We start from the raw sequence: 12,759 nt of genomic DNA, 5'->3' as shown, positions 1-12,759 counted from the left end.
GAAAACAAATCTCAGCTAAAGGCTTATGGGTACCCCCAAGAGAACAGCACAGTCTCTCTACCAGAAGAGAATCAGCAGGTCATTCAATGGGATGAAGGAAGGCTATCCTGAAAGTGGCGACCAGATCCTAGTGACACTGTCTAGCCGGAAATTTTAAAATGTAACTTTATCTCAGTCCAAATTTTAAAGAATGTAATTCTAATCCAGCTAGGCAGTAAAACTGCTCCTCATCTACAGTTGCAAAGGTGACTGTGCAAGCATGAGCTGATAACACAGACAGAACTCGAGGACAAAGTAAAGCAAGCCATGGAATATTCACACACAGAAGTCAGACTTGGGGCTAAGTTTATAATCATAACATGCTGTGGTCTGTTCTAAGCCATTTAAGAGAATCGGATATAGTAAAGGATAGGTTACACTTACATTTTTTAATTTGTAATGTTAAGAAAATATAATTTGGCAGGGGGGATTTAGCTCACTGGTAAAGCACTTGCCTAGTATGTACATACAAGGTCCAGAGTTCCATCCCTAGAACCACAAAAAAAAAGGGAGAAAACCTAATTATGTTCTGAAGTGTTTACACGTTTAAAATGACTTACTTTTATTGTGGTTGTTGTTGTGCAGTACTGGGATTTGAACTCAGGGCCTCACACTTGCCAGGCAGGCACTCTAACCATTTGAGCCACTCCTCCAGCCCAACACTTACATGTTTATTAAACTTATGATTTGTTTAGGTTCTTGGAAAGGTTTTACTATCAAGCTTACCAGCACACCTCTTTGGAAGTTTGAAGTATTTGAGAGAATAAAAAACGCAAAATATTAACTGCAGTTTAAAACATGTAAGGGAATTTAATTAACCTGTTTTTTAAAAAGTTAATTGTTTAAAGGTATTTAAACTATTAGGATGATGGTCTCATTAAGCATTTGTCAAAGTTCACAGTTTTTTTGGGTTTTTTCTTTTTACATAAACAGTCCTAAATGTGTAAATGAAACAAGATTTGTGAGTAAAACGCACAAGTCTTTAAAATAGCTAAGGTTTTAAATCCTCAACATTCTTAGTATTCTACACACAAAAGCATTTTTCAACTAGTTATGCAAAAGATGTGAGCCTTTGTATCCCAGGTTATTCCTAGGAACTGTAAATGTTTTTGTTATTATAAATACATCGTTTTTCAACTGTTCTACTTGCTTATTAATGAAACAGAAAAACTAATTCATGTATGCTAATTATGTAATTAGTCCCTTTACTAAATTCTTAATTTTTTCTTTCAAAACAAGCAGTCTTACCACTCAGAAAAAAGAATTAGAGAATTTAGTCTTTCCTTTTCTGATTTTTGTTTCCTGTTTTATTGCATTGGCTAGAATTTCCAGGGCGTTAGACAATCCAGCCTAAGTCAAGTGTAATGTTAAGAGTCACATTTTTTTAATCAACTCATTATAATCCTTTTATTCCTCAAAAATCTTAGAATTTCTAACTAGGAACACGTGTTGAAGTTTATTCTGCAATTTTATTTCTCAAGGTTTGGAAATTTCTGTAATTTTAAATACGCTTTGCTAGACCAGTTCACTCTGTAAATGACAGTCCCTGCAACTAATTCATGCCATTCCAGGGAAACTGGTCTCCAAAGAAACACCAGGTTGCGGGGACAACCCACCACACAAGCCTCCGCCCAGCGCAAAGCCTAAGGGGAAAAGCAGCGAACCTGCCACCTTTCCAAGCCGGCGGGGACAAGAAAAGTTGGGCTCTCAGTCAAGTCCGCCCTGGACTCGGGCTCCCGGCAAGAGGGATCTTTGGCAAACGTAATGCAGCTGCCCAGTCCACGGAAGTTTGGGCGGCCACCCAAATCAACCGCAACCAGCAGTTCCCATTACGCGGGCAGCGGTCTTCCGGCTGTCACAACTTTTTGCAAAGTGTCAAACGCCAGTAAGGCCAACCCGGGAACCGGCCCCGACAACCACACGCACCTTTGTCCCCAGCGCCGACGTCCCCCCGCGGCGGTCCTCATGCCGGTCCGGACCCCGGGCTGCGGTGTGGCTAATGACCAGCTCCCGAGCCCTCCCTGAGGGCGGGCGGGCGGCCCATGGCCGGGTCCCCGCCCGGGAGTGGGGGGGGGGGCTCGTCAGCCGCGCGGAACCAGGAGGAAGCGGAGAAAAGCCAACTCCACGTCCAAAAAGCAACTCCCGCGGCGCCGAGGGGGCGGCCACCGAGGGCTCGGGCAGGACTCGCAGCAGTGATCCGAGGCTCGGACGCTGCTCCAGGAGCCAGCCGTCGAGCACGGCGCTTCCCAGCAGCCGGCGGCGGGAGCGATGTCCCGGATCCTAAGCGCGGACACCGGGGTATCGGGGCCCCTCGGGCTGCGGCCGAGCAGAGCCCGCCGGGCGCGAGGCCCCTGGCTGGGGCCAAGGCTGGCTTCCAGGCCGCGCTGTGGTTCGTCAGGGCAGCTCCGGGTGCAGCGACGGGGCTGGAGGGCTCCTCGGGCTCGGGAATGGCCCGGGGCCCGCGCCCAACTAACGGTCGTAACGGAAGCGCCGAGAAGGAGTGGGGGGTTGAGTCCAGTGCCCGGAGACGAGACAGGCCGCGAGGCTGGTTCCCTCCCGCGCTTGGCCGGCCGCACCGTCGCCGCCGCGCCACCTCAAATCGCGGACGCTTCGTTGTCACGAGCCGGAGGGAGGGGACGGAGCCGGGAGTCTCAGAGCCCCGGCGCGCGCAGATCGCGGCGCTCGAGTCACGTGTCGCGCCGCCAGCCAATGAGCTTCTGTGGGCGCGGTGACGTCAGAGCAGCGGCGTGGCCGCTGACAGCAGGCCCCCGTCACGTGGTGGGGCCCACTCCAATGGGCGGCGCCGGAGCGACCTGAAGTTCCCGGCTGCCCGTGCGGCGGAGGTGGTTTGGTGGTAAGATGGCGGCTGTGAGTCTGCGGCTCGGCGACTTGGTGTGGTGAGTCCCAGCAGTCCCAGCCGAGCGAGATGCGCCGCAAAACTGCCCTCCGAGGCGCGGGGTTCACGGCCAGTCCTGGAGCTGCCTTTCTGCACTCTCCTGGCCGCGGAAAGAGGGGAGAGTGAGGTGTGCGGGTTTTGAAAACGGCACTGAGCGGAAGGGGCAGTCCGGCCCCGGGGGACAGAGGCCGAGAGTGGCCGCGACTGTCCCGGCTCTAAGCCCCGAAGTCGTCCCGGGCAGGGCTGAAACCCGGACCCGGATGCTGGCGGCCACTGCAGAGCGAGTCCCCGGTTCCGCGAGGCTCTGCAGAACGCCGGATCCCCGGGGTCTTGCTGGGGCACCCCGGAAAGGTGGAGAGCGGGGGAACCCGCGAGGCCACCTCGCCGGGGCGGAACCGTCAAAACCCTCGTTTCGATGGAACCGACATGTGCGGGCGGCTTGAAGAAACGGAGTGGGGAGCTCCTCCTTTCCAACCGATGGCTTAGCAGCGACCACTGCTGCCTTGGGTGCCTCTGGTGGTCTGCGCCGGTGTCCCCGACATTAGCCAGAACCAAGACTGACGGTCGTCGCCCTCCTCGAGCTGCGTAGTTTGTTGCCTGACCTAGAGGAAGGCTTCCATAAGCATTTCTCAAAGCCGCGCTGGTCTTCTGGTGAATTAAACCAGACTTAGTTAGAGGAAGTCTATGTTTACAGAGAGAGCTGTCCCCCACCCCGGTGGCTGGGAGGCTCCGGACGAGTGACATTTGCCCGTTTTGTTGTCTGTATCCCTTGTCCCAGAAGAATGCACAGCCTTCTGGCACATACGTAGACAGTTTTGCATTCCATGTGGGGTGGGGTCCTGGGCCCAGCCTGTGGAAGCCAGATTAAGTGCTCTGGTCCGCCACTTTTTGTTGTGGCCCTTGAGAGCGCCCGCAGAGGGTTGGGAGCATAAATTGCACGTTGAGTGGGTTGAAGGAGACGGACTGGCTTTTCCAGGGCAAGTTCTGACTCTTTGTGTTTTCTCTAGGGGGAAACTCGGCCGGTATCCTCCCTGGCCAGGAAAGGTAAGTGTCTTGCTAGTGAAGAAGGCTTTCTGAAGTTGAGTTTGAGTAGGTGGGAAGTGAGATGCCTATGTCTCAACATGAGTTAAGCTGGGCCCATTCAGATAACACTCCAATTTTTTTTTCCTCTGAAATGTCAGTTATTTTGCAAAAGATGATAGAACATAAGCCAGATCATTTAGTCACATAGTTTGTGAAAATTGTTGTTTTTAACCCTGGAAATCAATTCTAATTTGAGTTTAGTTTTATTCTTAAATCTAACAAAAAGGAGAAGAAAATAAGTTCTCCAGGAAGAGAGAAGTCTAAATGTAGGTTAGGGAAAAGCCGAAGTATTTTTGTCCCAACTAAGTTTAAATCTTCTTCCCCTGTCACCATATGTGCTGCTCCAGTGCATCTTTGCAGAAGTTGCCATTCCAAATTTTGTGTGAGGTGATCCGTCATAGCGTTCCAAATGTTCTGCTTTTCTGTGCTCACTAGGACTGCAGGAAATGTCTTTAGACTCTTTGCAATATGGTGTTTTCTGTGCCTCAGTTTTCCCTTCCCCTATTTCCTGTCTCAGCTCTTCCTGCACCAGAAGTATTTTGGAAAGTATCCTCTGTGTTTCCTCAATGCTGATAGGTCTCACTGCAAGAGAATGTTTTTCTTAGTTTTCACTGCTTGTATGACAGGAGCCATTGTAGTAAAAGGGGGTATTGTATCTCTTAACTGCTGTGCTACATGTTAGCTACAGGGAACACATCTAAGTAGAAAAGTACTGGGCCTGGGGTTCTTTTTATACATATTCTTTTCTCTTTTTTTAAATAACAACTTAGAACTGTGGGAAATTATGTTTCTAGTAGGCTGCTGTGTGGCCATCAAAACTTTTTTTTTCCCCCTTTCCCCTCCAGATTGTTAATCCACCCAAGGACTTGAAGAAACCACGTGGAAAGAAATGCTTCTTTGTGAAGTTTTTTGGAACAGAAGATCAGTGAGTAGTATTCACCAAGAATTCATGTTGCTTTTGGGCATTTCCCTGAGTCTGAGCTGCTATGAGAATGTTTTCTGAGGATACCTAGCTCAGGCTTCTGGTAGTGTGTAAGAATAGTGCATCATGCTGGTTTCAGACCTAACTAAAAGGTGCTGTTCTCATGGTACAGAAATTGTCCTTGGGCCAAAACAGTGTCAGTGAGGGAAAAACTAGAGTTCTTTGCCTTCCACATGTGAGAGAGTCTCTTACATCTGTCTTTCTGTCTTACTCCATCAGAGGTTCCTTCTATAAGAGCCATGTTTGGTTCTCTTCTAATGGCTATGTATCATGGTTCATTCATGAAAGATAGAGTGAAAACTAAAGTTTTGTCTTTAAAGTAGTTGTTAAATCTTGTTCTTTGTAAAAGTAGGTAACTTGCTGTGGCATTGTGACTTACCAGATGTGTGCTAAAGGTGAGGAATCCAGAACCATGAGTTGAGATTCTTTGACCTATCATAAGGCCATAAGAAGTCACACTGAGTGGAAGGATGTGTACTAACTTGAATTTCCAGTGATTTGTTTAGTTTTCTCATCCCTACATCAGGATGATTGCTGGATCTAGCTTGATTTCTTTAAGTAGTTATATTTCTGTTTAGGATTCTTATAAGAAAATGTAACTTTAGGTTTGAAAACTGTGATTTCCTGCTAAACTTAACACTGATGGGTTAAAATTTAATTCTTAGAAAGCAGTATAATTACAGATGAAGATCCCTTAAAACAGTGTGTTTCACTCATTCAGGAGTTTACCATCAGAGTGTTCTTTTGGTTTTGGTTTGCATAGGGTGTTGACCTTCATAATACAGGTATACCCCATCCCAAATTCTGTATCATAAGCTTGTTTTACCAGCCTTACGATGAGCCCTGAGCTATAAAAACAGAGCCCTTAGAAGAGGGATTGTTCTTCAAAGGCCATGGATTCCTCAGGAAGACTATCCTGATGAGAAAACAAGCTTGGCTTGTTTCCACAGTCCCATGGTGCTTGACACTGCCTAGGAAAGTAAATTGGCAAACAGGGTGCAGCTAGTGGTAAAGGATGTGCACACGGAACACAAACTTAACAACCTCCTGTGTTGTGTTAGTGGTCGTCATGGTTAGTTTCTGACTAATGCTCTTTGGAGTGGATCTGTGAGCAAGTGGATGGGGACCACTGCTAGGCATAATAATGTTAAGCTTTTTAAACTCTCTTCATGGAATTCCACATGAAGTATTTAAGGGCCAGGGGGTGGGGGGGTTAGAGGTCCTGAAATCAGTTCCCAGCACCTCCACCAAAAAAAAAAAAACCTAGTTAAATCAATATGGGGCTAACGTTCTCATTTTGTAGGTAGGCAGTTAACTTAGAGAAACAAAGGCAAGGAGTTGCAGCACTTCTCTAAAGGAGGAATGTTGCCATAGTGTTCGGTACTATGGTGGATTTTATTTAGTAGCTCTATATTGTTGGGCTGTAGGAACTCCAGATAGGCTGGTGGCAGCAAGTTACTTTGAGGGGAGAGTGCTTGATCTGTTACCATCCTCACATGCTGATTCCACCTGCTCTTTGATCTGGGCAACCTTTGTAAACCTCTATCCTCCTCCAAGTAAGAGAGTGTTACAGTTACTAAGAAAAGTAGCTACACTTGTATTTCATGTGGTTTGGTATGTAGCAGGTGTTCAGCAAACATCAGGTCAGGGTATGGATCTGTTCCAAGACAAAGGTGGTAAGAAACAAGTGCCTATACACAAAGAAAATGTGACGGAGGCAGACACAGACTGCCCATGAAAGAGAGAGTGTGTGTGCACTTGAAAAAAAAGGCCAGGGGCTGGAATGAGGCTTAAGAGGTAGAGCACCTGCTTAGCAAGTGCGAGGCCCTGAATTCAAACCCCAGTACTGCCTCCTCCCGCCAAAAAAAAAAAAAAAAAAAAAGCTGGTGACTGGAACCTGTAATATCAGCTACTCAGGAGGCAGAGATTGTAAGGATTGAGGTTTGAGGTTAGCCTGGGCAAAGTTAACGATATTCCATCTCAATAAGCCTGATAAGTAGATGTGCTTGTGATCCCAGACCCTTGGGAAGCCATAGGTGGGAGGATCTCCATCTTAGCCCAGCCCCAGGCAAAAACTGAGAACCTATCTGAAAAATAAGCTAAAAAGCAAAAACAGCTGGAGGTTTGGCTCAAGTGGTAGAGCTTGTGCCTAGGAAGCACAAAGCCCCAGTTCAAAAACCCCAGTACCATTGGAAGTGTGGCTTAAGCAGTAGAGTACTTGCCCAGCAAGCTTAAAGACAACCCCAGTATAGCAAAAAACAAAAACAAAAACAAAAAAACCCTGTACTGAAAAAAAGACAGGAAGGACTCTGGATGGTTCCTAAGTATGTCCTTACATTCCTAACAATGTATTGTTAGTGTGCTTGGAACAAAACAATACATTGTTCCACCTTTATGTAAAACTGCAGTGTGCCTCACCAGTTCAGTTTAGTTTATGCTGCAGTTCAGTTTATGCTTCCAAGAGGATCAGAAGATAGAACTACTCAAGATACAGAGAAGGGGCCTTAGGGTCTAGCTCAAGTGGTAGAGCACTTACATAGCTAATGCCCTCCCCTGCATTCTATCCCCAGCACCACACACACACACAAATCAAGATGCAGAGAAGGGGACCTATGAGACAAAGAGTAGCAATCTGCTGGGTGCCAGTGGTCATGCCTGTAATCCTAACTACTTAGGAGGCAGAGATCAGGAGGTTCACATTTGAAGCCAGCCCGGGCAAATAGTTCACCCCATCTCAAAAATACCCAACATTAAAAAGGGCTGGCAGAGTGGCTCAAGCGGTAGAGCACCTGCCTAGCAAGCATGAGGCCCTGAGTTCGAACCCCTGTACCACCAAAAAATAAATTTAAAAAAGAGTTGGAATCTTTGATGTGGGAAAGCATTGTTGAAAAAGGAACAGTTTGTGAAGCAGTAAAGGGCCTTCAGGAGTGCAAGGAGCACTGCTAGTAGAATGTCCTGTGACTGTTCAGGAAGATTACAAGGAGCCCTTGTGAATTGGTCATTTAGGAGGAGGTGGTGTAGACAGGTGAGGCAAGTAGATTTTTTAGAGATAATTTATGAGGGCAAAGCCTTAAGTGGCTTTCTCACTTCTTAAGGCTTGACCTTTGCGATAGGGGTGATATGATCCTTGCCCATCTTGCAGTGGGGACTCCATTGGTCACCGGACCCTGGCCCAGGTGAATACAGTCTGTTCCTGTATTCCTGGGGAATGTGGGATTTAGTCAGAGATACTAAATTTCAAAATTGACACACTACTTAACAGAAAAAATGAATGTGGTTATTATTTCTTCTATTAGCAAGGACCTTTATTAAACAGTGAAAAAAGAGAACAATACAGCAACATAAACAGTGTCCAATCTATTAGAAACCTCCTTTTTCTGTCTCCCTTCCTCACCAAAACATCCAGCAAATTGTGCTCACACCCCACTGTTAGAAAGAGAGGGCCAGGCCTGCCTAATGGGGCCTCCCTGGTGAGGACAGGACTTAATAAGATGGCTGCATTTAGCTCTCCATGTCAGGTGGTGAAGACAAAATTGCCCATAATCATTAACTATTTCCATGTAAGTACAAAGAGAAAAGCAATTTCAGTATAACTTTCCTCCACCATGTGAGCACAACCAAACAAGTGCCAACTGTGAGTCCACCCTGGGCAGGTCTGGTCAGTCTGATGACTTATCTATCAGAGACGAGACAGAGCTCAGGGTTTCAGTTCAAGTTTGATCAGTGGCACTGGGTCCCAGAACAGAGGGATCATTTAGTTTGCAAGTGCTCAGAGCCACCAGAAACCAAACAGTTCAATCATAGTGTGGGCAAACAGTGGGAAATTTGCAAATGACGACCTCACAGTTGTCACAGCGATCTTCACGTCAGATCCTGCTTCTGCCTTTCAGAAAATGGATAGGGGCACCCTTCTGGTTCTTGTATTTCCTGTTTGAGAACACAGGCCAGTGGGTTGCAGGTTTTAGTAAGATGTCCAGGAGTCCAGCCTGAGGTGCTTTTTACATCAAGCCTCATCTAAGATGGGCTGGGTGTGAGGTGTCTGAGTCAGTACTAAAAGTAACCCATCTAGAACAATCTACAGTGGTTAATGATGAGGAGCACACCAGTTGTAACTATGTTAACTTCCTTTTCTTTTCACCAGGCACTGACTGACCCACTTTGCAACACCATGCAATAGTAACGAGTTGAGCCAAGTGGGTAGTGATGCCATTGTTCTGGATATTTGACTGGCACTACAGTGTCTCTGTGCCAGGCTGGATATGCATCACTCAGATTCTCCTCTCCCAGCAGCAGCAGCAGCTCCTGTCCTGCTGACTCCCTCTGTGGCCGATGACATGCCAGGGATAAGCAGGAATTGCAATGGAATTGTAGAAAATGGCCCAAAAAGAAGTGATATAGGCAACACAACTTGAAAGCCTCACCCAGTGTTTGGGAGTTTTCAAGTTTTAGAAACAAAGTCTTCTCAATCTGTTGTCTTATCTGCAAGCCTTCGTCTTGTGGTTGTTTTTTTTTTTGTTTTTTTCCTTTTGTTTTTATTTGTTTGGTTGGTTTTCCTTTGGTGGCACTGGGGTTTGAACTCGGGGCCTCATGCTTGCTAGGCAGGCACTTTTACCACTTAAGCCACTTTACCAGCCTTTGTTGATGGACTAGAAGCATGGCTTAAATGGTAGAGTACCAGCCTAGCAAGTGTGAGGCCCTGAGTTCAAACCCTAGTTCCGCCACAAAAATTTTGAAAAGGCTAATCATTGCTTGAAATTAACTGAGAAATGTTACATTATTTTCTCTGGACATATGTATTTCGTAGTGTCTCTATTTCTACTAGATTAGATTGGACCTATAACTCCTCAGTAATCCTTGGCCTCTTTCAGAAGTTTAAAAAAAGAGAAAAGGCTGGAGGTATGGTTCAAGTAGTAGAGTGCCTGCCTAGCAAGCTCAAGGCTTTGAGTTCAAACCCCAAAACCACCCAAAAGTGGGAGAGGGGGAAGACAGACATAGAAATCATTTACCAAGTGCTACTCACCAAATCCAGATGGAAACCCATGTCTTCTGGGTCTTACCTTTGGACTTTGTGCCCCTGTGTTCATTCTCTCTCTTTCTCCATGTCATCCCCATCCTGTCATGTCCCCACGTCCCAGAGTCACTGTCATGTGCCCACCTTCAAAGCTTTAGCCCAGGTTCTTCTGTCTAGGCTAAAACTAAGACCCATATCAGGGTATGAGCAAGTCAGAAGTGTGGAAGTGTATGAAGATGCTGGTTTTTTAAAATTTATTTTGAGTGGAGTAATCCGAGACTGGCCTAGTGTCAGGTCTGTAGTCACAAGTGAAGAGACTAGAGGAAGTGCATCAAGCACCAGGGTATGTTGGCTACTGTGGGGCTTTAGGTGCAGTTACCCCAGCTGCCAGGCGGAGCTCCCCATCACAGCAGGGCTTCAAACCAGAAGTCATGGGGAGCACTCTCTTTTCTACACTGGGGAGCCCATGTTCTGCATGGAGGCCTTTGGTATTGGTTTGTTGTGTTTTAAAGCTAATACATGTTTATGGCTAAAAACAAAAACTGAAGCTGAAAACAGTGAAGCGGTTTGCCCCTATCCCCAGCCATCCAGGGTTACTCCTTGCTTGTGGTATGTTGTCCAGAATCAAGAAGTTGTATGTTCCTTTTTCCTCATCTTTGCATGACTGGTAGTAGCATGCTACACACACCACCCTCCTTGCTTTTTCCACTTAGCCAGATATCTTAAGGGACCTTTTATTTCCCTCTTTGGAATGGCTTCATAGACTGCCAGTTAGTTTGTTTTCTGGCATTTACCGCCATAAGCAATGTGTAATTAACTCCCTTGTACTAGTGCCTCGTGCTTTAGACACAAACTGTGTCAGCTTGATTTTTCTGACTTCCCAACCCACAGCAAACTGGACTGAAAAGATCCAACTCCATCTATGGCCTTGGAGAAGGATGAGGACAATCACAAGTTACAGCTTTACCTGGGGAAGAAGCAGAAGTCATTCAGGTCATTCAGGGCTATGGTGTAACTCATTGGTCATGCGTGTGGCATGTATACTCAAGGCCCTGGCATCATCTCAGCACAGGGAGGGAAGGAGGGAGGGAAGGAGGGAGGGGGTGAGAGAGAGAAGGGGAGACAGAACAGTCATTACCAAGCTGAGCCATTAGCCCGCTTTAGGGTGCCCACTCCCTGAACATGGTGGAAGGCATCATTTATTTACCTAGCGATCATTTATTGAGAACTTTGCATGCCAGCCCACAGCTGTGTGGACCTGTGTGAATTGCAGGGATGTTACTGAAGTTCCAGCTGAAAGGCATGTCCTCTTTAAGAAGGCAGCCTTTAGAGAGAAAGTTGGTTTTGAATGGCTGAAGTGATTCAAGTGTAGTTTGCTTTCAGGAGTGATCCTTTTGGCCTGTGGGAACTGGTGTTTCGTTGACTGTTCTGGTGCTACAGTATGCCTCTTCCACAATAGGTCCTTTCCTAAGGTCCTTTCCTAAGGAGATTAACATTTTTTGCCTTTATTCTCTTAAAGTCATATTGGCACTGGCAATTAATTTAGAAAACCATTTTAACGTTTCATAGATAGTTGTAGAGAGGAAAATTTTATTATCTCAATTTCCTATCTCTAGGGCAAGTGGAGTTTTTCTGTTCCTTCTGGCAGAAATCAGTAATCCATTTCAATTGCTTTGACCAAAAACCAGTGTTGATTTATTGGTGCTTCCCTCAAAGGTGTCCTCACCTTTGCATTCTCTCTGAATCAGAGGTTGATGTTAGGCTGGGTAGGAGGTAGGGATGGCAGTAGCAGGAAGGAGTGGGTGGACTTAGCACTTCTTGGGCCTGTTGTCCCCGCTCCACAAAAAAACACCTTATTGGTCTTCCTCAAGTTGTATGAGTCTCTGCTTCCAACCTGCAGCTCCCAGAAGGACAAGGAGTGTCCTGAGAGTCAGGGCTCTTCCTGCTCAATCCTTGGTAGGAGTTAATGGTCTTAGAACTGCCAGTTAGAATGGAGGTTTAACTGTCTTTGCATCTGATTGCTCTGGTCTGTCCTTTGAATCGCTATAAATGCAGCAAGAAGCCCAGGGAGTCAGTCCAATGACACACTTGCCAAAAATAGGGGATCAAAAATCTCATTCCATGTGTGTCCTTCCCATGGATTGAGCTCATGTCCAGTTGCTTTTTTTTTTTTTTGATGGGACTAGAGTTTGAACTCAGGGCTTTGTGATTGTGAAGCAGACGCTCTGCCACTGGAGCCACACCTCCAGTCCTCATGTCAAGTTGCAAACCACAAGTTGAGCTGGTCACTAGGAAGCACCTGCTTCACTGCTGTGGCAAGAACTCTGTGCCAGAGACTAGTGTCTGTGTCTCATGCGTTCTTTCCTTTGGATGGAGATGACATGCCTGGCCCTGGTTTGCTGCCTGGCACTTGGAAGGCTGATGGCCCTGGGGCTGCCATGTTGGTTGTGACCCATCATCATAACTATTCAAACAGCACTCAGAGTGCAGGGAGCTGCTGGTGTCTTGGCAGCATTGTTTTTATGTACAGAGGTTGGCACTTTTACTATTATTAGTGAATATCCTCTAGCTTTCTCTAAAGAAAGAACTTTAAGTTATGGAGTAGCCCAGTTTCTATATCCTTAGCATGACCCACTTTTCCTGAAGGTTATACTATGGTACCTGTGAGTATTATAGGACAAAAATGTGTAAATTAACTTTGTCCTGCTGAGCCTGTATAATACTGTCTTTTATACTTGGCTTCTGTAT

At 46.4% G+C, this 12,759-nt stretch overlaps 2 protein-coding genes across 7 annotated transcripts in view; one reads left to right on the top strand and one right to left on the bottom strand.

The window, feature by feature from the left end:
* Ubn1 (ubinuclein 1) overlaps nucleotides 1–2,676 on the bottom strand; it is a 29,892-nt gene extending 27,216 nt beyond the window's left edge. Inside the window, exon 1 of one of the 2 annotated variants that reach the window (XM_020156951.2) lies at nucleotides 1,966–2,676. The gene's annotated coding sequence lies outside the window, so the exon portion shown is untranslated. The remainder of the gene's footprint in view (nucleotides 1–1,965) is intronic. The other variant, XM_020156950.2, reaches the window with a different exon arrangement.
* A 142-nt stretch (nucleotides 2,677–2,818) lies between these two features.
* Nucleotides 2,819–12,759, top strand: part of Glyr1 (glyoxylate reductase 1 homolog) — a 30,878-nt gene continuing 20,937 nt past the window's right edge. For 4 of the 5 annotated variants that reach the window (XM_074060232.1, XM_074060231.1, XM_074060230.1 and 1 more), the window contains exons 1-3: nucleotides 2,819–2,936; nucleotides 3,943–3,979; nucleotides 4,864–4,943. In XM_074060232.1, the coding sequence (XP_073916333.1) occupies nucleotides 2,899–2,936; nucleotides 3,943–3,979; nucleotides 4,864–4,943 (155 nt within the window). In that variant the 5' untranslated portion in view covers nucleotides 2,819–2,898. Of the gene's footprint in view, nucleotides 2,937–3,037; nucleotides 3,063–3,942; nucleotides 3,980–4,863; nucleotides 4,944–12,759 lie in introns of those variants that run through there. The other variant, XM_020156941.2, reaches the window with a different exon arrangement.

This window comes from Castor canadensis, chromosome 17, assembly GCF_047511655.1.
Source record: "Castor canadensis chromosome 17, mCasCan1.hap1v2, whole genome shotgun sequence".
NCBI classification, from domain to species: Eukaryota; Metazoa; Chordata; class Mammalia; order Rodentia; family Castoridae; genus Castor; species Castor canadensis.
The sequence above is the reverse complement of the archived record's forward strand: the minus strand, read 5'-3'. Positions and strand labels throughout refer to the sequence as shown.